General features: G+C 37.6%; 1 protein-coding gene across 1 annotated transcript; it reads left to right on the plus strand.

The window, feature by feature from the left end:
- The first annotated feature begins 171 nt into the window (after nucleotides 1–171).
- Nucleotides 172–23826, plus strand: LOC138943917 (uncharacterized). The gene is made up of 2 exons (XM_070314823.1): nucleotides 172–1488; nucleotides 23423–23826. Exons 1-2 carry the CDS (start codon nucleotides 1248–1250, stop codon nucleotides 23824–23826), a joined length of 645 nt encoding a protein of 214 aa, XP_070170924.1. The 5' UTR covers nucleotides 172–1247.
- Nucleotides 23827–25607: the final 1781 nt, after the last annotated feature.

Consider the following 25607-nt stretch of genomic DNA (forward strand, 5'->3'; position numbering starts at 1 on the left):
GTAGATCGCGAGGAAGAGAAGGAGGAGGAGGAAGAAGAGGAGGAGGAGGAGGAGGAGGAGGAGGAGGAGAAGAAGAAGAAGAAGAAAGAGAAAGAAAACAAAAAGGCAAAGAACGACGACGAGGTTCATCGTCGCGAACGGATCGCGGACGAGCAGACTGAACGGCCTCCTCGCGGATATTCATCGCACGGAAGGGGGTAGCGGGTGCCACCACGGGGGCGGGGGTGGGCTTGCCCCTGCTTCTTCTCGTTGTTGCTCTCCTCGACGATCTAACGCGCGTGACAACGGCCGCGCCGGTGATAATTCAGCCGCTGGACAGCCTCCGTCCAGCCGACGCCGCTGCATCTATTCATCTACCGTCGCGAACGTCCGATCAGCGGACGAAGCGTGCGTCCAGCCTTAACGAAATCGGTTCTCAAGATCACGCGAATCGAAGAACTCTGGATCATCTTGCTACATTGTCGACGCGTCTTTCGTCTTCGTCCGCGCCGCCGTTGTTATTGACGTCGTCTTCTCTATCATTAACATCGCCGCTATTGTTAACGCCACCGCTGTCGTCGTCGTCGTCGTCGTCGTCGTCGTCGTCGTTGTCGTTGTCGTTGTCGTCGTCATTATCATCCCCGTCATTATCGAGTGCGCCGTTGAATATTCTCATCGTCAGGCATCAAGATCTCTCAGCTCTGACAACGGTACGTGACAATGAGGATGAAGAGATCGCAACGCGACGAAGAAGAGCTAAACGAGTACCAAACAGCAAGAGATCGAGGCTGAAAGATCAATCCTCTCCAAACTTCATCGATTCCTGGCCAGAGACACGGCGACGTATTGACGAACATTCTCTACAACCTCGCAAGCTGGAATCCGCACCGCCCGTCGACGATGGCTTTCGCCCAACAGTCCCAGCAATTTCTCCGCTGTTAGAACCCGTCTTCAAGTTCGGAGAATCGATATTGCGCCCGGAGAATTCCCTGCGGGATATCCTACTTCACGAGAGCGTTTCGAGAACAACGGCGACGACGACAACGGCGGTGGCGACGAGAACGACCACGCGGGACATCGCGTATCTCGGTGCTACTCGACGAACCGGAAGCACCGAGAAAGATGACGTCGAGGGAGTGACCGAGGATGGGGTGAAGGATGATAATAGCGGAAGGAAGTTGGCGCTCGTGGGGAACAAGGATAATGGTGCGGTCGTAATTGGTGGTGATAGTGTCATCGAGTGGACTACGACAACAGTCGCCGGGCCGATGTCATCGTCGCGGTTGGCGTTCTTCGGAGACGATGTGCAGGTGGCCGAGCGTGTAAGAGTGCGCGCGAATTCCGAGCGAAACTCACCGAAGAACGAAGAGAGCGACGAGGAGCAGATCAAGGTAACCGTCGCGCACGACGTCGAAGATTCGTACGTATCGTCGACGGCGACGACGACAACGACGACGACGACGACGACGCAACGTCCACCACTGACTCAAGACACCTCTATGGAAGCACGTGAGTACAGATAATACTTAAACTGAGAATAAATGTCTTGCTTAATGTGTATGTGTGTTAAAAGAATATTATTGTGTTAAAAGTTATTATGTGTTAAAGGAATATTATATTTTATTCGGAAACCAAAGATTCTCATAAAAAAAACTTTAACTCTTATATCACGTACTATATTGAGTAGTCTTTAAAATCTTATAAAATTTTGCCTACAAATTTTTAGTATCCAAAATAAAAAATATATACAATACAAAGAGAGAATCATTTTTTAAATATTGAACAGTCTAATTATATTCAAAATAATTAGGCGTCATTTCTTTGGACAACTCGATAAATCGAATAGATTGCTATCAAGAGAAAAGATTTATTAAAAATCTTAATATCTATCAAATATTATAAATTTCGAAGAAATATTTTTCACTGATTGTTTGGAAATATTATATAGAATCATAAATATTCTTATATATATTAGATGATTGCATAAGTTCGTGCCCGATTTTCAATAGATGGCATTAAGTTACTGCATGGCGGAGTTCTATTGTTTTCGTGTGGTAATTGTTGCTTACACCGAATAGATGACGTTGTCTTATGTCAATTTAGCGTCAGACATTGTTCAGATAAGTCCATTTGTGCATAAGAGAAATCATTAAAAATGGAGAACGAAAGGTGCATTTGCGGCATGTAATGCTATATGAATTTCGGAAAGGCGTGAGTGTTGGGATTGCACAAAAAAATATTCAAAGCGTCTATTTGGACCGCGCTCCTGCTCTCCGAACAGTCAAAAAGTGGTTTGGCAGATTTCGAAATGGTGATTTCAACATGGAGGATCAACCCCGCTCTGGACGGCCTTCTGGCATTGATGATGACATTGTGCATGCCTTAGTGGAAAGAAACCCAAAGATTACAACTGAGGATATTGCTGAGAGGCTGAACATCGATAATTCAACCACTTTTCGTCATTTAAAAAAGCTTGGATACATTTCCAAGCTTGATACGTGGGTGCCGCGTCTCCTGACTGAAAGGAATAAGCTGCAGGAAAACTGCAGGAGTCGCAATGGGAAATTCTGCAGCACCCGCCATATTCTCCAGATATTGCGCCTTCAGATTTTTATCTGTTCCGGTCTTTGCAGAATAGTTTAAATGGCAAGAATCTCAATTCCGAGGAAGCTGTCGAAAACCACCTTAGAAACTTATTTCAAGAAAAATCAAGTTCTTTCTTCAAAAATGGAATCGACAAGCTTATAGATCGTTGGAAAACCATTATAGAAAAGAATGGAGATTATATAATTGATTAATAAAAGTGTTATCTCTAAAATATAATCTATTGAAGTTTATATCTATTGAAGTTTATATTTAAATCGGGAACGAACTTATGCAATTACCCAATATAATACACGTTAAGAACAAATTTTATAAAATATCACTTTATTTATTAGAAAAGAAATTTATTTAAAGAAAATGATTGAAAATGCTTTTCTCAGTATTCTAAAAGATTTTATATTTTATATACAAGGCATAAGACGATATTCTCGTTTGATCCCTTAAATTCATCTGAATGAGATACGTACTTTCGCCGCGCCGTCTCTCGCCAAAATCCCTCTCGGATCACCGGTTCACACACACGCGAGTATGCGATCAACGCCGTATTCGTTTTGCCATGCTCGAGCTTGTGTTTACAGGAACCGCAGGATCCTCGCTGTCAGAGTTATTTTTAACTATTCCAACCGTACGCGCAGCCACCTTCCCCATTTCTTCCTCGCGCTCCTTTTTTTTTTCCCCTCTCCTTCGTATCCTCTCGTGCACCGTCTCGCGCTACCTTTCGTTTACAACAAACGGAAATCGGAGCATTGACCGGATCGAAAAGAGGGGAGATAGCTTCTTTGACCACTTGTTGGCCTTTCTTTTTCCCTCCCGTTGTTTCGCGTAGCATTTCTTCTTTTCTTATAATTTATTTTTTCGTGCCTGTGTTACACGGGCGCAATAAAAAGTTGGCGAATTTTCAGATGAGCTTTGTATTTGTTCGAAATTTACGTGGTTATACTTCTCGAAATTTATTTGTTAATAACTTTTGAATAAACAACGATCGCCGGCTAAAGCCTTCGGAATGTTGATCAGGATCATGACCTTGACAACATATGTCAACATCACTATCCTGCGGGGGTGGGGTCTTAATATGCGTAATTACCCAAATTAGTTTGTACCAATAAAATAGAGAGAAAAAGTGTGTGTGTGTGTGTGTGTGTGTGTGTGTGTGTGTGTGTGTGTGTGTGTGTGTGTGTGTGTGTGTGTGTGTGTGTGTTGATTACGTCTGGCTACATACACGGGTCGTGACTTCGCGTAGAAATCAGCTGATCGGCCCTTTCGCGCATCGGCTAAATGTGTGCTTCTCTTGCTTATTCCTTTTATTACCCTATTATATCTTCTTGTCGCACGTGCGAATTATGCAGCGAGAACACAATGCCAAACAATGACGTTGAAGAACGATTATCGAATCCTCCGACACATCGTTCGTACGAACTTAACTTTCGATTTACATACGAGCGTCGAGCGAAGAAACAAAGCTCACGAATACTCATATTCTTCGTTAAGATTTAAGATATTTCTTACGCGAAATTTTCAATCCCGAAATTAACTAATGATATTATTTATTAGCGATAGCTCAATTTGCCGTATAATGTTTCAATTCTCGATCGATATATTATAACTCTAATAATATAACAATCGTTACTTTAAGTATCCATTATTCTTTTATCTCTAGTATATCGAATTAACACAATTACAAAAGAATGCTGATACGTTATGTTGTCTAAAATTAAGTTATCTATCACACATGAAAAAAAAAGCAAAGTACAATCAATTATAATCAATTTACCCTGCTATGAATGTGCCTGGATTTTCGGAACATCGTGTATATCGATTTAATTCGCCTGGAAAAAAAAAAAAATCGCCATTTATTCGCTGTCCAATTCCGGTTATTCCACGCTATCCCCCATACATTTGTATCATTACTTAACGCGTTTATTTCCGTGCTCCTGCAAGAGAGCGTAGAGTCATCCTTCTCTTTTACGATCTAATTCGTACCGATCTGGACAGTGCCCAACGATGAGTTCTCGTGACTGCCGTGATACCCGGTATACCCGGTATAAGAGGAATGACTAAATGGCCTGAGTAACCGGTCAGGCATCCCAAAACTCGCGATTTATTTTTGTATCCCTCGAAAAGAACTGACGCGCACCGATGATACACCAGCGGAGAGAAAGTATGTAATGCCCCTCGTCTCGTATAAATTCAAAGAAATATTTCGTAGACCCCACTGTGTATTCTTTACGAAAATTCCGCTTCCAAAAAATTAAAAAAAAAAAAAAAAATCTCTGTTGATTCGAGAATATCCTTTTGTATATTATAATATTAAAATTCATTATACGACAAAGAGACGTCCATCGGATTTACTAAGTATAATTCCGCGCGTATAGCTAACGGCTCTCTTTTCACCTAAATCCGCACCTTAATTTCTCGAAGAGGAATACGAATTTTTTCGACTCGACCCTCGCGCATCCATCCCCGTTAAAAGGGTATTTCTTCTATATTGAAGGATTAAAGGGGTTTATAGCTTTTTTTCGAAGCGATATAAAAAAAGGCGAGAAATTTAACCGAACGATCGACTCTCCGGACTGAGGATTTCCATCGGTTCTTCGGCTGTGTCGTGCTCGTATATTGCGACGTATATCCCCGGGATTCGAGGGCGTTAGAACGCGTTAAGGGTGGCGGCAGCCGGGTAGGTTACCGCAGAGCAGGACGAAGCGGGAAATGGGAGGGAAGGGGAGGGGTGATGGGGGGCCCGCGGGCGAAGAGCGAGCGAAAGGGCTCCGGTCGCTATGGAAACCCTGGCACATGGGGCTCTCCGACTACTCTGGGGTGCCTCAAGTTTTTTATGGCCCGAACGATCGGAGGGTCGAGGCTCTAAAAATCGTTACACAGACCTAGATACTCGTCCTCTCGCCACCCCTTCTTTTTCCCTTCACCCCTTCCTATCCTCCCCTACCCCTTCCCTCCCGCTAACATTTGCCACCCTCCCGGATCACGGACCTTACGCAACAACGTTTTCGCGCTGCGTCGTTTCGCTAATTACTGTCGGACAATCTTTATACGAGAGGCACATATGTGTATATGTCGATTGAAAATATTCTGCGCTGAAGACATTTTTATTCTCGTATTTTCGTTTTTGCCACATTGCGACTCGTTTAATTCGAAAATATCTAAAAACTTTTCATTTAGTGAGATCTCTCGATACAAGTACGGTAATATAGGAGCATTATTAATAATGTTGAATATAAAATATTTATATATCGCGTCGCGTGTTATTACAGTTCTATAAACATTTAACATCCTGCAATACATTTTACAAAATATTTTCTACAATAGAATATTTTCCGATTATAGTATACACTCCCTTCTCCCCGCAGTAAATCCGTAATAAGCAATGAGATAGACAATAAATATATTATAATTCTTATCTTATATATTTTCTTTAATATTTGGCATAAAAAAATCTCTTTTGTAAATTCTTTTTACACCGAAAGTTTTTAATTTTCTAAAAGGATGCGAATAAGGTATATTTACAATATTTTTTTTCCAATTATTATTTAGAGAATTGTATATACTTTTCGTATATCATACTCTTTCAATCGAAGTGTCAAGCATAACAAAGCAATTAAAGTGTGAAAATTTATAATTATTATTATATAAACGGTAAACGTAATTAAAATTTAAAAATTCGATTATTTTTTAAATATTATTCGCCAAACGTTCCCCCCCCCCCCCCCAATTCGTCGCTCTTATATATCTCTCTATTCTTCGTATTCGCAAAGGACGGTTTACAGACCGACAAAGTTCGCAATACGTTGGTCGTATTTGCGCACGACGATGGGCAGAAAGGGCAGGAGAAGCGATGTAAAGCCCCCGGTGCTCTTGGCACCCTCCACGAACGGGGTGCACGACGAGGGGGTTGATGGCGAGGTGGTACGAGCGAGCGTTCGCTTCGAACTGTAAAGTATTGACTCGCTCCGTTGTAGGGAGAGCACCGTAAGCACCGTGTCTATAATGTTGACAGACGGCTCTCGGGACTCGTCTCCGTCCGGAAGGAATAACGCGACTTCCGGGAGCGGGGAAGTAAATTTCACCGAGCAACCAAAGCGGGTCGTAAAATAACGATTGCAAACCACCGCAACCCCCATCGATTTTTAACAATTCCAAAAAGTTTAGTTTCCTCTTATTATTTCTTAAAAAAATTTTTAGATCTCTTTTATCGTATTTTTTTTTAATTGAAAAAAAAAATTATTCTCCCTCTTTCATTCTTACTTTTTCAACCTTTCGTAATAATAATCATATATTTATATAATTTATTATATTTAGACATCAATATTCTTCTTTAACATGGCTGACTCTTGAAACAAATCCTTCATCGAGAATGTTTTTATATCATATATTCTTCATATTTATATATTAATTTTTAATTAAAATTTGCAATATGGAGGGAAAATTTTATCCAGAAGCAGATATAGAGGGAGCAACCGTGCTCTGATTTTTGTCTTATGAAGGACTCAACTGTAGCATATTTTACAACGACAAGTGGCGGAAGGTGAAGTATTCGTATATTGACAGCTTTGCCATGCGCGTGGCAAAGCTGTCAATTATACGCGACGATAGTTTTGAAAGAATACGGAGACGCGAACGACCGACAGACTAAACAAAAATAACCTCTTGCGGTACACGTTCACCCGCATGCACGTGCAAAGGATGTCTGTTTGTGACACTAGAGGAGTGGAGGAAGTATATGGCGTGCCATAAACACACACAACTTAAGAGAACTAACGGGGCTTATCGGACTATATTGATATTTACCTTCGATAACGCGATATTAATACTATTTTCGAACGTATAGTTGAAGTATCGAAGAACTGTCAATGTGTGCCGGAAATTTTCGAGATATTGTTCATCGAAAGGGATATTTTTTGCACTGTCGATTTATATTAATGGCACACGTAAAGTGATATAGCGACATGTTAAGAATGACTCTCGAGGTTGCTAAATTTGACGTAATGATTATATTAGTTTTTTTTTTCTTTTTTTTTCCAGCGAATCGCTTTGTAATTTGATGATCCGTATTCGTAGTTACCGCATCTATCGCTAAAAGTAGCTGTTTATTATTCTTAGCATATAGTATTTGCATATAATATTTAGTAACACAAAAAATTAGAAACAAGAGAAAAATCCATTTTTAAGAATATAATAGATAACAATTATTTTTGCCGTATATGTTTTAATATTGTTAGGAATAATAATTGTATAATTTTATATAGTTAATATATACACTCTCTTTTCTTACGAATGACATTTCTCGCTCAAATATTAAATTTTTATATATATAAAAATGTGATTAAGCTAATTTTTATTTTTATTTTTTTTTATTATTATATATATATATTTTGCTTACGGTTGTGCTTTTATTCATGTAGAATCAATTTCTAATGATACTCCGCGAATATGAAGAGCACCTGTCACTTTAATTCCGCGACACGTTTCCTTCAAACAGAAGTGACATTTTTGTTGTATTAATTCCAGCTACGCGTTCGTAATTATATCATCAAGTAAATATACAACTGCATATCATGATTAATCATGATAAATGAAATATAGAAATTTCAATATAGCGTAACAAAATGAAGATAATATCCATGATGGCATAATATAAATCTTAGGACGTTAAATTATTTTCACATTAACATTCTACTGACAATATGTATCTTCTTCTGAAAATTGAATTATTTCTAATTTATAAAAAAAGTTTATAAAAAAGTATAATAAACAAAAGCAATATTTTTTTATTTATCTTGAATTTTAAGTAGATTGTACATTTTTTTTAAACAAATTACAACGATTATTTGTCAGAATCTTTAACGTGTTAAGATAAATTATATATTTTACTAACAATAAGGTGTTAATGCAAAATTGCATTGAAAGATTAAGCTACAAATTTATTACAAATCTCACGTCTTATGAATAGAATTTATTGCAGCAGGAAAAAACTTTGTCGAAAATTTCAGAAAGATTAATCTTTCCTGAATCGTATTACATTCGCTTCGACACGTCATCGACACGTTTCGTTCTTCCGGGAGGTGCGAAGCCGGTACACGCATCGACATTGACACGTGTCAAATCAATGTTAGGAGAGCGAGACATGATCTGTCAGCGCTGATATGGAAGAAACAATAGCTCGGCCGAATGACGATGAAACGCGAGGAAAGGGAAGCGCGTGCGCTCTGCTCTCGTCTGCGACTCTGACGGATGTCAGCGCACTATTCGCGTGCATCGCTCCAGTGCACTGGTTCCCAAACTCGGGATATGTTGCTTAAGAAGCAGGGCGTGGTGGAAAAATTAAAAAAAAAAAAGAAAAAAAAATGTAAAAATATTTAATTAATAGAGGAGACGCGTAAGAATGAAAAACAAAGTTCTTTTGTACTATGTATATGTAAATTTAATTATTTTTGGATTTTTTTCATGATGGGAGAACATGATTAATCGTATCTGTCCTTTGGAATAAATTATAAAATAATTATGCAAGAAATTTACATCATATTCTTTTAAACTGAGAAAAAATTAAATAATAGAAGATATAAAGTATATATATTTTTAAGTCATTTCATTGTTTAATATGTTTGAGATCTTTAACTCAAATATGTACACAAATTTATGTCATAATGCATAATGCATATATATATATATATATATAATTAATAATATAATAGTTGTATTTTCGACAATATATTTGAGCGAAAGACTGAAAAGAGTTTGGGAATCCCTGCTGTGGAATGCTGAGCAATATGACGCATCGGTCAAACTTGTGTGGTGACAGATGACAGTGACAGATGCAATAATAAACCATAATTACTGCAGATAATCTGAATCACAAGATGATAAGAATAGGAACATGTTTATATATAGGCTCTTAATTAAGACAAATTTTAATCCTGGTGTATACATCGCGTTCGATATACAATAATAACATGTTAACGAAAACAATATTTTTGTTTTCCCTGCCACATTATTTATGTTGAAATATAATTACTCAAAAAAAAAAAAAAAAAAAGGAAAAAATATATATATATATATATATATATATATATATATACCGATAAAAAAATACCTATACTCATTTAATTATGATAAATATATCTGTCAAGAATTTTTGACACACACACACACAATCTAGTCTATAATTATGTGCAACTTTTTATCGAATAGAAGAGCATATGTTTTAATTTCGCACATAAATGACAGTGATTTTTCTAAAATTCAATAAAGTAAAATGTGTGATAAAAAAGAAGTATTGTATAAACTTGGCTTAAGAACTGTTTTGTTAGGTGTGAGAGAAGGATAAACACACACATACATATACAGATCCACACAGACGTGAGTGTGAAAACGAGCGGATGACTTGTGTTGACGAAATACAGCTAGTCGTCTGTCCATACGCCGCGAGCGCGTCTGGTCCACGTCTGCTTGGCCAAGGTTCTCGAACGGAAGGTCTATTCTTAAAAAGCTGCACAATTGGATAATCAATCGGCCAGAGACAAGTATCGTATATCGAAGAGCATGACGAAATGAAATTCACACACCGTTTATCGTTTACCGTTCCGTTGTATATTATTGTGCGTCGCACATGATGATCGCGATGATTACACGTTGTACGTAAATATAGAAAATATATATTGGGTGATTGCATAAGTTCGTGCCCGATTTAAATATAAACTTCAATAGATTATATTTTAGAGATAACACTTTTATTAATCAATTATATAGTCTCCATTCTTTTCTACAATGGTTTTCCAACGATCTATAAGCTTGTCGATTCCATTTTTGAAGAAAGAACTTGGTTTTTCTTGAAAAAAGTTTCTAAGGTGGTTTTCGACAGCTTCCTCGGAATTGAGATTCTTGCCATTTAAACTATTCTGCAAAGACCGGAACAGATAAAAATCTGAAGGCGCAATATCTGGACAATATAGCGGGTGCTGCAGAATTTCCCATTGCAATTCCTGCAGTTTTCCTGCAGCTTATTCCTTTCAGTCAGGAGACGCGGCACCCACGTATCAAGCTTGGAAATGTATCCAAGCTTTTTTAAATGACGAAAAGCGGTTGAATTATCGATGTTCAGCCTCTCAGCAATATCCTCAGTTGTAATCCTTGGGTTTCTTTCCACTAAGGCATGCACAATGTCATCATCGATGCCAGAAGGCCGTCCAGAGCGGGGTTGATCCTCCATGTTGAAATCACCATTTCGAAATCTGCCAAACCACTTTTTGACTGTTCGGAGAGCAGGAGCGCGGTCCAAATAAACGCTTTGAATATTTTTTTGTGCAATCCCAACACTCACGCCTTTCCGAAATTCATATAGCATTACATGCCGCAAATGCACCTTTCGTTCTCCATTTTTAATGATTTCTCTTATACACAAATGGACTTATCTGAACAATGTCTGACGCTAAATTGACATAAGACAACGTCATCTATTCGGTGTAAGCAACAATTACCACACGAAAACAATAGAACTCCGCCATGCAGTAACTTAATGCCATCTACGAAAATCGGGCACGAACTTATGCAATCATCCAATATATCCCGTTATAATATATCCCGTTATAATATATCTCTTCTCTATATATATTAATAGCGAGAAATAATTATAAAACCATCGACACGAAAACCTTGACCTTAAACGTGTAGAGTTGCATAATTTAGAAAATCGAAAAGAATTAATTTTGGAATAAATAATTTTTTTCGATATAAGAGCGATAAACAAGAAAAAAAAGAAAGAGGAATATTATGTTACGCGGTTTAAGAATATTTGTTCTCCGTATACGCGTTAAATATTCAATGTAACTAAATTACGTCAGATAGATCTTTGGGACGAGAACTTATATTGATGCGAATCAATTAATATGCGAGATTCGGAGATGGGTTTACGTGCCGAGCGTGGACGATGTAACTTGTCAAAATCGCGCCGACTGACGCAACGCATATGCGTATAATAGACCTTGAGCCGCTATTATGTACCGGCTTGTTTTATGTCGTTATGCAATCGATACGGCTTAGTCTGCGCGCGAACGGAGTTTAACGCAAATAATGCTTTTCCACCAATTGTCCCCATTTGCTCGTAAATCCGCTTCGGCAATTTAAACATCTTGCGAGAGTAGCCGTTTTATGAAATTCTTAAAAAATGCGATAATTAATGATTGCGTATAATGCGATGTCTCATCGTGTAAATATAATTATTTTCAATATAATATTATATACTTTTTTTTTTATATATATAATTTTAAATAGTTGGGGAAAGCTATTAATAATAGACTTTTTTTTTCTAGTACGCGATCTTTCGTATAATTGTTATGTAACAATCGTTGATTATACAATGCATAAGAAATTATTGTATCGCTTGTGCAAAAATTAAGGAGCAGTATTATTTTTAGAAATGCGTAAGAGAGGTAAAAAAAAAAAAAGAAAAATGTTAAAGACACGTTTCAGGATATTTTTTACACATTTTTTTTTTTTTTTTTTTTTTTAAACATAAATATTAGCGCGCTGCCTGCGTCTATATTACTACAGAAACTTGGCGTAATCGCGTCATTTCTTCAGGAAGAATACGCGCGATTATGCGTAGCGGAAGGAATGCGGAAAAATGACGGTGCTCGCGAATTGATTGTGAGACGATCGTGGGATAGATCCTCGTTCTCGCATCGTCCTCGGGATGCAACAAGCCGCGTGCATCTCGCTGCACCGGCGGTCGGTAGATACTCATAGCCATTCGTAGCTTGTAATCTGTAGTCGGTAGGTAGGGAAGGCCTGATGGTCGTGTGATGAGATCCGGGACCGGTCCTAGCGAGAGACCCGCGAGATCGCTAATTTCGATCCAATTCACGCTCGAGCGGCACGGCTTTTCGTTTTTCCCGATCCTTATCTCCGTTTGATTTACCGCGCTCGACCGCGACTCGCTATACGCGATCGGCGTCTCTCTCTTCTCTCTCTCTCTCTCTCCTTTTCTTTTTTCTTCTTCCTTCTTCTCTCTTTTTTTCTCCTCGCCTTCCTCGCCACCTTCGGCGCACAGCCTTCGGCTTCGCTGCACCTCGGGACGATGACGGGCGCGAAAACAGGAATCGCCCCGCCAGGCGCCCCCCGTATTATTTACATTGCGCGATCGCACTTTCAGTTTTTTTTCTCTTGCAATCGCGATACTCGCGCGTGCTTCTCGCCGCAATTTGTCAGCGAGGGATTGCGCCGCGTTGACCTAAGGGAGAGCGCATGCTCTAAAGGCTCGAGAATAAAGAGATGCAGTTGCACGAGAAAGAGAGAGAGAGAGAGAATACAGGTTGTCCCATCTTAATGTCCCACCCCAAATAATTTTTTTATTTTTGATTGTAGAAAAGGATATTTCAGACGAAAGTTGCATAATTTCGAGAGGGGGCCGCGTGATAAAAATATAGATTTGATCTTGAGTGACCTTTTCAAGGTGTGATTAATGCGATCGATGTTTTCTTAAACGGAACCCCCCACCCCCCCCCCTCCCCATTTTTTATCGCACATTCTTGTAGCTTATTTCGAGAGCTTTTTAAAACACTATAATAAAGTATTTTTTCATTAAGTACTTTTTGAGTTATTTTATATCTTGATCTGAAAAATAATTTATCTCTGAAAATATTTAATTTTCCATAATCTTACCGTAATACTATTATGTACAGAGTAATGAGACAAATCAATTAGTGTTAAAAAAAAAAAAAAAAAAAAAAAAAAAAAATTATTTTTAAGAAAAAGTATGTAATTATTTCCAATGTATATTTTTAAACAATTATTTTTTTTTTTACGCTAATTGATATGTCTCATTATTCTGTACATAAAATTATTAAAAAGTTTATCGAAAGCTAAATATTTTACGAGATATTTTATTTTTCATATCAAAATATGTCAGATTAAGATCTAAAATAACTCAAGAAGTACTTAATAAAAGATTGCTTTATTATTAACGTTTTGATAAAGCTCTCGAGGTAAGCTACAAGAATGTGTAATAAAAAATGGGGGGTTCCGTTAAAAAAAAAAAAAAAAAAAACATCCATCACATTGATCTCATCTTGAAATGATCACTCAAGGTCAAGTTCATATTTTTATCATGTGAACCCCCTCGAAATCACGCAACTTTTGTCTGAAACATTTTTTTCTACAATCAAAAATAAAAAAGTTACTTTGGATGGGACATTAAAATGCGACACCCTGTATAGTTCATTGTATTTCTTATTTCTCTAACATGACACATCGAGATTGTAATTTACGTACAAAAATGAAAATACGATTCGAGAAATATTTCTTCTCTTACGAAATGAAGATTCATATTTTTGTATACTCTGTGTTTCAACTATTACGTCTCTCGTTTGGCTCACGAAAATACAAGTTTTCGTTGCAAGAGTTCGAAAATAAAAATACAGAAAAAAAAGATCACAGAGAAAGATTCATATTCCTTTTACTTTCAATTTTAAATTAAAAAAAAAAAAAAAAAAAAACATTCTTCCACGAGATAAAATTCTATTTTCCCAGATGACAAACTATTTTTCAAATTCTACTCATTTCAAGTATCAGTAGTTTCAGACGTTATCGCGATTTATTTTGCGCCAAAAAGAGAGAGAGAGAGAGAGAGAGAAAATTGTAATTTTTCTAAAATATTTTTCGAAGCGTACGAAAAGAATTTGAGGAATATTCTTTTAGCGAGATGACATCTCTGCATTTGAGGAATTTATCAGATTTTATTCGTCGTCACGAGAAAGATCACCATCGCATCGTTTCATTCATCGTTCCGGATTCTCGAGGATAACGAGGGACAGGACAGATCCGCGTGTTTTATACTTCATCACTCGTTACTTTGCATCGTAATATTCCGTCGCGTCGACGGAAACGCGGCCGTCTCGCGAACATCCCGTGCAAGACCACTTGACGTTTAGAGGCGCGAATGTCCATCCATCTATCTATCTATCTATCCGTTCGCTGGCCAAGGACGCACTTGTCGACGGCGCGAGACGTAACACCCAACGCGATAGAGTTACGCGCTACCAATGTGTGTCACGCGTACGTCGATTGCGTCACGTCGGGTCTCTCTCGTCGGGGCCGACCCCGTTTTCCGCCGCGACGCGACGATCCGTCCAGACCGAGGTAATCGGTGTCAAGTGCCAAAGAAACGGACGTTCCCGGAAATTGCGATTAATCGCATGGTCATCGTGCATACAGATGTTGGATGCTCTGACGCACGAGTCAATCTTCATTCTTTATACAAAAGTCGCGTGTAATATGTTTTAAAATAACATGTGACTAGATAAAAAGTATCTAAAAATAAGTCCAATAATTATTCATTTTACGCAATCTCTCATCATTGAATTATTAAATATTATATTAATATTATATTAAATCTTCGTAAATGTGTGTTATTTTTGAAAATACATATAATTTTTCAATATTTTTTTATAAAATGCGACATATAAGAAAATTACTTTTGAATCTATTTTCGCGCTGAAAAGTGTACTAAAGAATTTGCATAATTGGCCATTATTTGTTATTCGTTTAATTCGATATCTTTTTTTTTTTTTTTTTTTTTTTCGAGAAAATACAGCTCCCTTTGTTTTTCCAAAATATCATATGCTTACGATCCGTATAAAAAGATAAAAGCACATCTGCTAAAGAATTTATTATGGAAAAATTTTTTAAAAGCTTGCTCTTTTTTTTAGACAGAACATCAATTCAATTATGATACAAAATTGCATTTAATTTATTCGGAAGAAGTCCCAGTAATAATGTTTGAAGATGTATTTGTGGGAAAAGTGTCATCTAGAAATTTTTTTATTTCGAAATCCGTAAAATATTGTCGCGCGAAATATTTTCTCACGCGAAAGAGATAGATGGTTATATAGAAAAAAAATACTTTAGTTTTGTATTAAAAGACAAGCGCGCATTCTATCAATATGCGATATATATTTCCTCTCGTGGAGGATTTATTAAATTTTATCTTGATGGAAAAAATATAATGGAATATTAGCCGCCGCTATAACAGCGAACGTATATCTATAGGGTTTCCATCTGCGCAAGATAAGTTAGGATGCAACGTGTGCGCGCCGAAAGGCAACGTGTAAGTCGAAGCGAGCTAGCTCTCGCCTAGACACTCGACAGACTCCGCGCGCTTTGCACAATAGTAGGAAGAGCGCTAAAAATAATCCACCCCCGGCATCACCGCGTTCTGGCCTTGGCCAGCTTCGGTCCTCGCAACCTGACCGTACCCGGCACTCTCGTACGACAGCCTCCTCTTTCGACACCTCCTCCCCCATCCTCCATCCGTAAACTTCACCTACACATTCCCGCACGTGGACAGCCGTTGCGTGGGTGCAAGCCGTTTTTTAATCTTCCTCGCCGCGCGGAGGATCGATTAAAAGTTTGCCCCTTTCTTTCGCCGACTCTCGCGAACCCCCCCCCCCCCCCCCGTTTAACCCTTTTATTCGGCGGTGAAATGGAAAAAAGATCGAAAAAAAAAAAAATTCTTCCATGTCTCGAAACGAGAAGAATAAGAGTAAGACAGATTAATTTCAGTACAACGGCGTCTCTTTGCACTCCAAGATTTTATTTAGAATTTTTACCAAGTTTAAGGAGAAGCGAAACAGATTGATTTCAAGGGATTCGTCAACGAGTCGAAATCTTTATTGTCGAATGTAACATAAATCGGGAACATCGTTAAGGACAGTCCCCCCCCGTACCGGCAGCTTCGGCAGCCGCGGTTCGTCGTTGAACAGCGGATCGTTAAAGATGTTTTAACGAGAAGTCGCGTGCGCAGACGGGACAATGGATAGAGGAATCGCGAGATCCGCCATCTGCCGCTTTAGATCCCACTATTGATCGGATGCAAGAAAAAGCCTGCATCGACTTTCCATCCGCGCGGATCGATCGCTCCTTGTACGTTGGAGAACGTGATATTAAACTGAAAAGGAGACACATTATATTGTAAATCCCTTACCGCGTGATCTAGTTGACAAAGTAGAGCGCGTTACAGTCCGCGCACGAGAGAGAAGACACTTATACCCGTATTCATAGTCCGTCCTTGAGGAATAAGGATTCCTTGTTCCTCGTTCTACGTTTCATAAACTTTCCTTGACCAAACAAGGAATCTTATTGGCTCCCTTATCTCAAGGAAGGTCACGAGCTTCCTTGAGGAGTGGATGCGACCTTTTTAGCAGACGATACGCAGAATATAACCAAATATAACCTCCAAAAGTTAGTTTCGTTACATTTGTGGTTTTGTGGTTATTTGTTGTCGCGCTCTCAAACTGAAAGTGTATAAAGGAAAAAGGGATAATGGACAATGAATTTTTAAATGATTCTGACGATGGATTTGAAGACGAAAATCCAGAGAATCGGATTCTGTGGCGGATTCCGAAAAGATACATTCGCGATTGGAAAAATCCCGTGGAATTTTTTGAAGATACGAAAAAGTTTTCATTTGTATTACATGAAATTAGTTGCAGGCAGCATAAAACGGTGCTGCCTCCAGTCGGTCACTAAAAATCCCTAAAATATTCCTTCCTTCTGAAAGGGAGACTCGAGGTCCATCTATGAAACAAGGTGGGCTTGCAGATTCAAGGAATCCTTCATGGAGGCTTCCTCCGTCCTTAAAATAAGGAAGGACTATGAATACGGGTATTATACTTTAACCCGGCATGCCGTCACTCGTGGCATCCTACTGGATATTATCGTATAATGCGCGTGGCAACAAAATACGAGCGGGAAACACGATCCCGCGGACTATTTTAAAATGAAAAAAGTCATTGTTTAAGCGTCTTTCGGAATCCGATATCCGTATTAGTGTTTAGTCTGGCGTCGCGTTTCACGGGGTAGACGCGCCGGCTCGTACTGCACGTGCCATCATTTCTCGATTTCCCCCCCCCCCTCCCCTCTTCTCCTTGTCCGCGATCTATCTTTGTCGAAAGTTTTGCCTCATCGAGCATTAATTACAATTTTTTTTAATTTCAATGTAATTTTTATATATTCATATCCACGTTCGTTAATAAAATTTAACGATAATAAGCTTGCGCGCCAATACCCGCGCCTTGGCTCTTATCAAGGATGATCGATCGTCCCGAATTTTCTGGAACATCCCGATTTTCGACTGTCATACGGGATGCTATTTGTCCCGATTTTTCACGTAACATAAAATAAATAATATAAAACATAATAATAGATGGTTGTCAAATTAATTTTATTTTATAAGAGATTCTATTTTAATTGAGTATAAATAGTAAATACAAACCATAGATAGGAGTCAAGCATTAAATTAATCAATGCAGAATTAAATACAAAACGAACCTCCATAGTCGAAGACTGGTTCTTTTTATAGTATTAAAGGTATTAAAAAAAAAAAAAATGCAATATTATAACTGCATTATGTTTCATAATTAAAATTATATTAATAAAAAAATCCCGATTTTTTAAGGTCGAGGGTTGATCACCCTTACTTTTATCTGTCAGTTTTCCCATTCAATATTGCTTATACCTCGCAGAATATTAATAGCTCGACGCTTTTCTATTCAACAGTGTGTAATTGATCGAAGATTTCAAGTCCGTGGGAGAATCTCTCATTAAAATTCAAAGCGAGAAGAATGAGAAGGCATCCTATAAAATACCGCTTAAGGATTATACGAGGGGGAAAAAAAAAAAAAAAAAAAAAAAAAAAAAAAAAAAAACCGTAATACTATCTTCTTCCCCAAATTATATTGTTGTATAAATTTCTTTTTACGAATTACCTTCATTAATCGATATCTTCGAGATAAACAAAAAAAAAAAAAAAAAAAAGCCTTTCTAGTTTATCGCGAAGATGGCGAATCGTGAGATCGCGTCGCACGCAAGGTACCTCGCAGTCTCCAACTCATAGATGACGGGGCGTATTGTCTCTACCTCTTGCTCGTTAACGTCTGTGTGCGCGCCTATTATCCGACTCTATTTTCCAATCTATCCTCGTACACGAGGCGCACCTTGGTCTCGTCCAGGCCGCTGCTAGTCTTCTTCTCCAAGCGAGTGCGATGCGCTCTTTGTCTCGCAGCGCTCCAAATAGGCGGCACTCAAGAGTCGGCACAAAGAACGGCGAATCCGGACGAGACGTGATAACGGAGAGCAAGAAAGCTCAAGATAAGACCCGAGGGCCCTCGCAATCGCGCCGCGTCTATAACGTCGACTCATTCTCGAGGGAATATACACAGATACGTATTACGGTACGTTCGTACGTTGTTGATAGCCTAATCGCTAGGCTAATCGAGTCGAGTCTCCGGATTGAAATTGATCGTAAACTATGTGGAGAAAACGATTTCATATTCGCCTCATTAATATATCAAATTTTATTACGCTCTTTGAAAATTTTTTATTCAACTCTTCAACGATATTGCCGTTTTTATAGCGTATTAATAGATTAAATTTCAAAGACATCTATCATAAGACGAGAAAGTCTTCAAGAAGTAATTACAATAATGAGTCGTAAAAAATATTGATGTAAATATTTTTTTTTTTACGAGTGGTTATACATATACAGGATGGGGCATTTATATCGAGACATCTAAATATGTAAAAAATAAAGCAAGATAGAAAGAAATGTTTCGGACAAAAGTTGTTCGGTTCTAAGGGGATCGTGAGACGGTGCCATTAGTTTGATCTTGGGGTGGAGGCGCTTCGGAGATTTCAATGTCAATCTTGTTTTTTTTTTTTTTTTTTTTGTTTAATGGAAACACCCCAATTTTTTTTACATAAATCGATTCCTCGCAATATTATGCATAAAAAGTTATAGAGATACGATGGCCAGAAGTTTAATAGTTTACGAGATATTTTATCACTTTACTTCGACACAATTTTACATAAACTATGAAATATCTCAAAAAATTATTTATCTCGCAATAATGTTACCTTAATATTTTAAGCTCGAAGAATGAGAGACGTCAATTGGTGTAAAGAAAATCAAACAAGATTGACATTGAAATCTCCGAAGAGCCTCCACTCCAAGATCAAACTAATGGCACCGTCTCACGACCCCCTTACAACCGAACAACTTTTGTCCGAAACGTCTCTTCCTATCTTGCTTTATTTTTTACATATTTAGGTGTCTCGATATAAATGCCCCATCCTGTATATATAAACACACAAGCGTATTGTATCAATTAGTTTCAAAATAACATGTGATTAGATAAAAAGTATCTAAAAATAAATACGATAATTATTCATCTCTGGCAATCTGTCATCATTGAATTCAATTATTAAATGTTATATTAATATATTATATTAAATCTTCGTAAATGTGTATAATATATATATATATACACGATTGTCGATTTCTCTTTTCAACATCCCTAGCTCGAACAATCGCGGAGTTTCGGTCATCGTATCGCGATGCACGCGATACTCGTGGATGCACTCGGCGAAGCCGCGCGGTGCATACGTTGCATACGCACACACGTACACATTGCTCATCGAATGAGAGAGAGAGAGAGAGAGAGGGGTGGGGGGGGGAAGGAGAGAAGAGAGAGAGGCGGAGGGGAGAGTCGTTCAAACGAGGGGCCCGCAGCGCCTGGGCTTTGGGCCTCGTCGCGTGTTTTTGCCCCCCGTCTGGTCCCCGTCGCGGACTCATCGTTTTTTGTCTGGTGCACCGCATGCTCTGCACAGCTCACCTCCTCTTCAGTTTGCTCGACGTACCACCACCTCCTCCTCCTCCTCCTCCTCCTCCTCCTCCTCCACCCCCTTCTTTTTCTGTCGAGTTCTCATCGCGCTCTCTCTCTCTCTCTCTCTCTCTCTCTCTCTCTGGCTTTCAATCAGGGCCGGCGTATAAGTATGCTCACGATACTTGGTTTACGAAGTATCGATGCTGAATATTTTCGATCACTTGGATATAATAAAGATATATTCTCTCTTTATAAAATTTTCAACTCATGTAATAATATGTATATAAAAAAATTCAAGATTTTTATTTATTCATTTATTTATTATTATTTATTATTCTTATATGAAAACAGAATTTATAAAATCTTTCCCCGGATATAAGATTGATAGAAATTTGTGTCTTGAGAATCTTTTTGGATTTGAAATTTATTTAAATTGAATTCTTCGCCAAATTCCGTATCGTTGAGGATCGTATAAAGAGATTTTATTTCGCAAGAACAATTTTATGCGAGACACCGAAACGGTAGTTCTGAGAGCGGTGCATCTTTCGTTTTAAATTATTTCGTAATTTTCGATGCCACACCAGCCTACATTTTAATTCTTCTAGAAACCTCGTTATCGATATAACTCGAGCCATTACTAAATTTTTCCACATAATCAGATGATGTAGAGAAATGAAAGATATTGTTTTATCCTCGCATTTTGTGAAAATTAAAAAATTCATCGAAAGAATTCATTACAAAAAAAAAAACACACACACGAACAAACTATTTTACATCGAATCGCAAAGACAAACGATTAAAGAAAGCGACCCGACGCGAGCATCGATATAAATCGCCGGATTCGACGAATATATATATATATATATATATATATATATATATATATATATATATATATATATATATTCGTGACCCGTCCCTGCTCTCTCAATCTCGACGTCGTCGTCGGTCCTTTGCCCGCGCGCTGCATCCGAGCTGTATCTCTCCCTGGGGCCCCGAGACACGCGCACGGGACACGCGTGTCCCTGCCATACGGTAGAAGAGGAGAAGAACAAGGAAGCGGTGGAGGCCATCGCGCGTCGAACGAAGCCGGAGGGAGACCGAGAAGCTGTTCTGCGATCGCTACCGTGAGAAGGGGAGGGAAGATACGGTCGCTCGATCTCTCGATGCACCTGCCGACGTTGACGTTCGCGGGGCCGAACGCGGCGCGTTTCGCGATCAGATCGTACGATGCTCGAGAAGGATCGCGAGATCCCGATAAGAATGTTTCGGCCCTTCTGCGACTCGAGAGTCTGGTCCTTTTTCATGAATTTTCTTGTTGATCTCGACGCATCAAGCGCTACGTCAATTTCGATTAATTGTTTAAATGCCTACTGAAAAATTGAGAATTCAATAGTAAAGAATATTGGCTGGTAAAGAATTGTCATTCTTTAAAAATCTCATTGTCAGAGAGATTGTATAATTTTTCAACAATATACAGAGTGTTTTTTAAATAAGTACGTAAACTTGAAGGGGATATTCCTTGGGTTATTTTAAGAAGAAAAGGTCCTATAAACGTGCGTCCTAAACTGCTTGGTTTTCAAAATACAGGGTGTCAGAGTTGTGCAAAGAAAATGAAAATTTCGAAAAACGTTTAAGGATATTTTATTATTCGAATTTGGTATGCGCGATATTAATGTCGTATTATTAGATATTTTTTATTATATATTATTACATTTTTTTTTTAAATTACATTTTATACATTTATTACATACGTGAAAACGAAGTAGTTTAGGACACATGTTTGCAGAATCTATTTTTCTCAAGGATTATCCCTTTTAAATTTGTGTACTCATTTAGGAAACACCCCCTGTATAATAATTTCTCTAAAAAGATGCGAAGAAAAAATTATCCCTTTGAAATCATTTTGCACACGATGAAATTTTTATTTTAAAAATACCTCTCGTAATGGGTTAATTGTCTTTATTAATGGTGACCTGTTAAGATACATGATTTGATTACTGAACACCTTTGTGGGAATTTTAATGAAGATCTTTCTCAGAATACCGGAGGAAGACACGCGCTTCTTTTCCTTTAAAATCAAACGTGAATGTATCGTATAATCGAACGCCAATTAGCGGCCAGCCGCTCTCTAACGAATTTAATTACAACACCAAATACGTGTGTTTCTTTTGATTTATGTGCCTTTAGCTGCACGCTCTGATGAAAACGATATTACTTGACTCGATTACAACGGCTCGCTCTCTGTATGTGTTAAACGCGAGACGCGTCTTTACGACTGCGATTATGCTCGCGAGTCCTTGGTAGCAGCGAGGAAAATGACATTTAATCGTTTCCACGTGTCGACGATATGTGTGCCGACTCGGCGAACCGTATACATAGGACATGATGACTCGCGTCACGATCGTTCAGTTCTAACTTAGTTAGTCCTAAGATACACGATACGCGAAAGTACAGGCGTATTAATACTATTTATCTTTGTATCATAAATTTATATAATTAATAAATTATTATCCATTTCTTTTATTCATATCATTGAGGTATCATTTAATGTATCCCATTGTCATTTTTATACTATATGGTATACAGTGTGTATTGTTGGAATTGTTACATTGTATTTTTGCACAAGATAGCACGATAGAGATTTGTCTATCTTTAATCCTTGTAATAACTATATAACTTTTAAATGAATTATATTCGCTAGATATTTTTATATATATTATTTAATTTTATTATAAATGACTTGGCGCGGTAAAAGAATAAATATTTATTTACATAGTTTTAAGTACGTAAAATATATTTTATTAATAAATTCTCGATATGCATATAAGAAATTATCATTTTACGTAATATTACATTAAAATATTAATTAATTATCTTTGAAATCAATTATAAATACAAAATTTATCACAACACAGAGAGAGAGAGAGTTCTTTTTACGTGTGTCAAATAATTTGACATTATAAATATTAATAATATAATTATTAATATTGATAATTATATTATTAATAATACTAGTAATATTAATAATTTATTATATTTGGCATTAAATATCTTATAATTTCTTGTTATTAAGAAATCGTGAAATAGGTAAATTTGAAAATTATGAAGATTGACGAGATTTCCCATGGAAATTTCATTTACTAATCGTAATGTCCGATTTTTGTTGACAGTGAGTGCGAGCGGCTATATCGTCTCGGCGGCTCTCGTGCTGATAGTTGGAGCGCTGGTGGGTGTCCTGGCGACGATATCGCGTCATCTTCATCATCGTCGGCTGCTGGTGCACGAGCCGGTCCCACCCGGCTCCGCTTCCTCCTCTTTCGCTTCGATTCTCCATTATCATCATCGGCAGCATCATCATCATCATCATCATCATCATCATCATCATCATCATCATCATCATCGTCACCGACATCGTCGCGAGGAGCCACCGCCGCCCCTGTTACAGCGCTGCCTTCTGCTTCAGGATCATTGCCATCATCCTGATACACCGGTGAGTATCATTTCATCACGCATTGTTTCCGCACGAGAAATTTTGAGACGTTATATTTCCATTAAAAACGGTCAAGCGTATTGAAATTTAATATATTTACGTTGGAATTTAATTCCAATTATTTTTGTACAATATACTAAATGTCTAGTATAAATATGTTTAATATAAATATATTGGAATTAAATTCCAATATATTGTCATACGATATATTCTACTGTCACATATATCGATATACGATATAGCTAAAAAATATATATATATATAGGGTGTCCCATTTTAAAGGACCCACTCAAATATCTCAGAAACACTGCGTTAAATCGAAAAATGTTTCAAACAAAAGTTGTGTGGCTTCAAGGGGGCCATAAAATGGTGACAATGATTTGACCTTGGAAAATCATTTGAAGGTCATGTGAAGGTCAATTTTAAAATCTTAAATGGAAATCCACATTTTTTATTCAGTATTCTCGCAGCTGACATCGAGAGCTTTCCAAAACACTATAATAAAGTATTTTGTTATTAAGTACTTGTTATTAAGTACTGAGTTATTTTATATTTCATAATCTGACATATTTTGACATAAAAAATTAAATATCTCGTAAAATATTTAGTTTTCGATAATCTTACCGTAATACTTCTATGTACAGAATAATGAGACAAATCAATTAGTATAAAAAAAAAATTGTTTTTAAGAAAATTATTTACAATGTATTTTTTAAAACAATTATTTATTTTTTTTTTTGCACTAATTGATTTGTCTTATTATTCTGTACATAAAAGTATTACGGTAAGATTATCGAAAACTAAATATTTTACGAGATATTCAATTTTTTATATCAAAATATGTCAGATTAAAATACAAAATAACTCCAAAAGTACTTAATAACAAAATACTTTATTATAGTGTTTTGGAAAGCTCTCGATGTCAGTTATAAGAATACTAAATAAAAAATGGGGGTTTCTATTTAAGATTTTAAAGTTGACCTTCACGTGACCTTCAAATGATTTTCCAAGGTCAAATCATTGTCACCATCTTATGACCCCCTTGAAGCCACACAACTTTTGTTTGAAACATTTTTCGATTTAACGCAGTGTTTCTAAGATATTTGAGTGGGTCCTTTAAAATGGGACACCCTGTATATATATATATATATATATATATATATATGTACCTGTCTCCGAATAATAAAATAACTAATATTGTGAGAGTGAGAAGAATTTTTTACGATAACAGAAGAATTTGAGATAAATCGTGTCATTGACGGATTTATATAGGAATTATCACATTTATCTCGAAGCTGTTCGAAATAAAAGTTTGAAAGCGAACTTCCGCGTATTCGTTGAAACTGTATATACGTCGTACTAATTTTAGCAGGCTTGACCGAGTTCGTCGAATAGCTCCTTTATACAAATAACGACTCAAACGAGTCGTATCACATTCCTATGGAACGGTTCTCGTTCTAACTACTTTCTGTCGCATTTCGCTGAACAATAGATCGGTCTCGTTACACATTCTTGATATCGCGCGTCACGAGTTCAAAAGGCACACGCGCTTCTTTCCGCTAGGCAAAATAGACGCCTTGTTATCATTGCAAATACGATAATATATAGTTTGCCGGACACGAAGAGAACTACGCGTAGGTCAAAAGAGGTGGGGGGGGGGGGGGAAGAGGGAAAAAAAAAGGAAGCGCGATTTCTTATCCAGCGGAGGTTGTTATCGGTAACGTTGTCGACCTTCGACGAGATTATTAAACGATTCGCGGAACGACGAAGGCTATCTAGGAAAAAGCTTCCGATATCTTATCTCGGCGGTCGCGGCGCAGCTGTGTCTATCTGATATACGTGTTCTTTTTCTCTCTTTTCCGCTT

The sequence above is a fragment of the Polyergus mexicanus genome, unplaced genomic scaffold (genome assembly GCF_030449975.1).
Source record: "Polyergus mexicanus isolate NDT 795.1 unplaced genomic scaffold, iyPolMexi1.0 SCAF_57, whole genome shotgun sequence".
NCBI lineage: Eukaryota > Metazoa > Arthropoda > Insecta > Hymenoptera > Formicidae > Polyergus > Polyergus mexicanus.

Excerpts from the sequence above, each read along its gene's own strand:
- LOC138943917 (XM_070314823.1), top strand. The coding sequence starts at position 1,248 with ATGTCATCGTCGCGGTTGGCGTTCTTCGGAGACGATGTGCAGGTGGCC. Across the intron at positions 1,489-23,422 it reads AGACACCTCTATGGAAGCAC|TGAGTGCGAGCGGCTATATC; the intron begins GTGAGTACAGAT and ends TTTTGTTGACAG.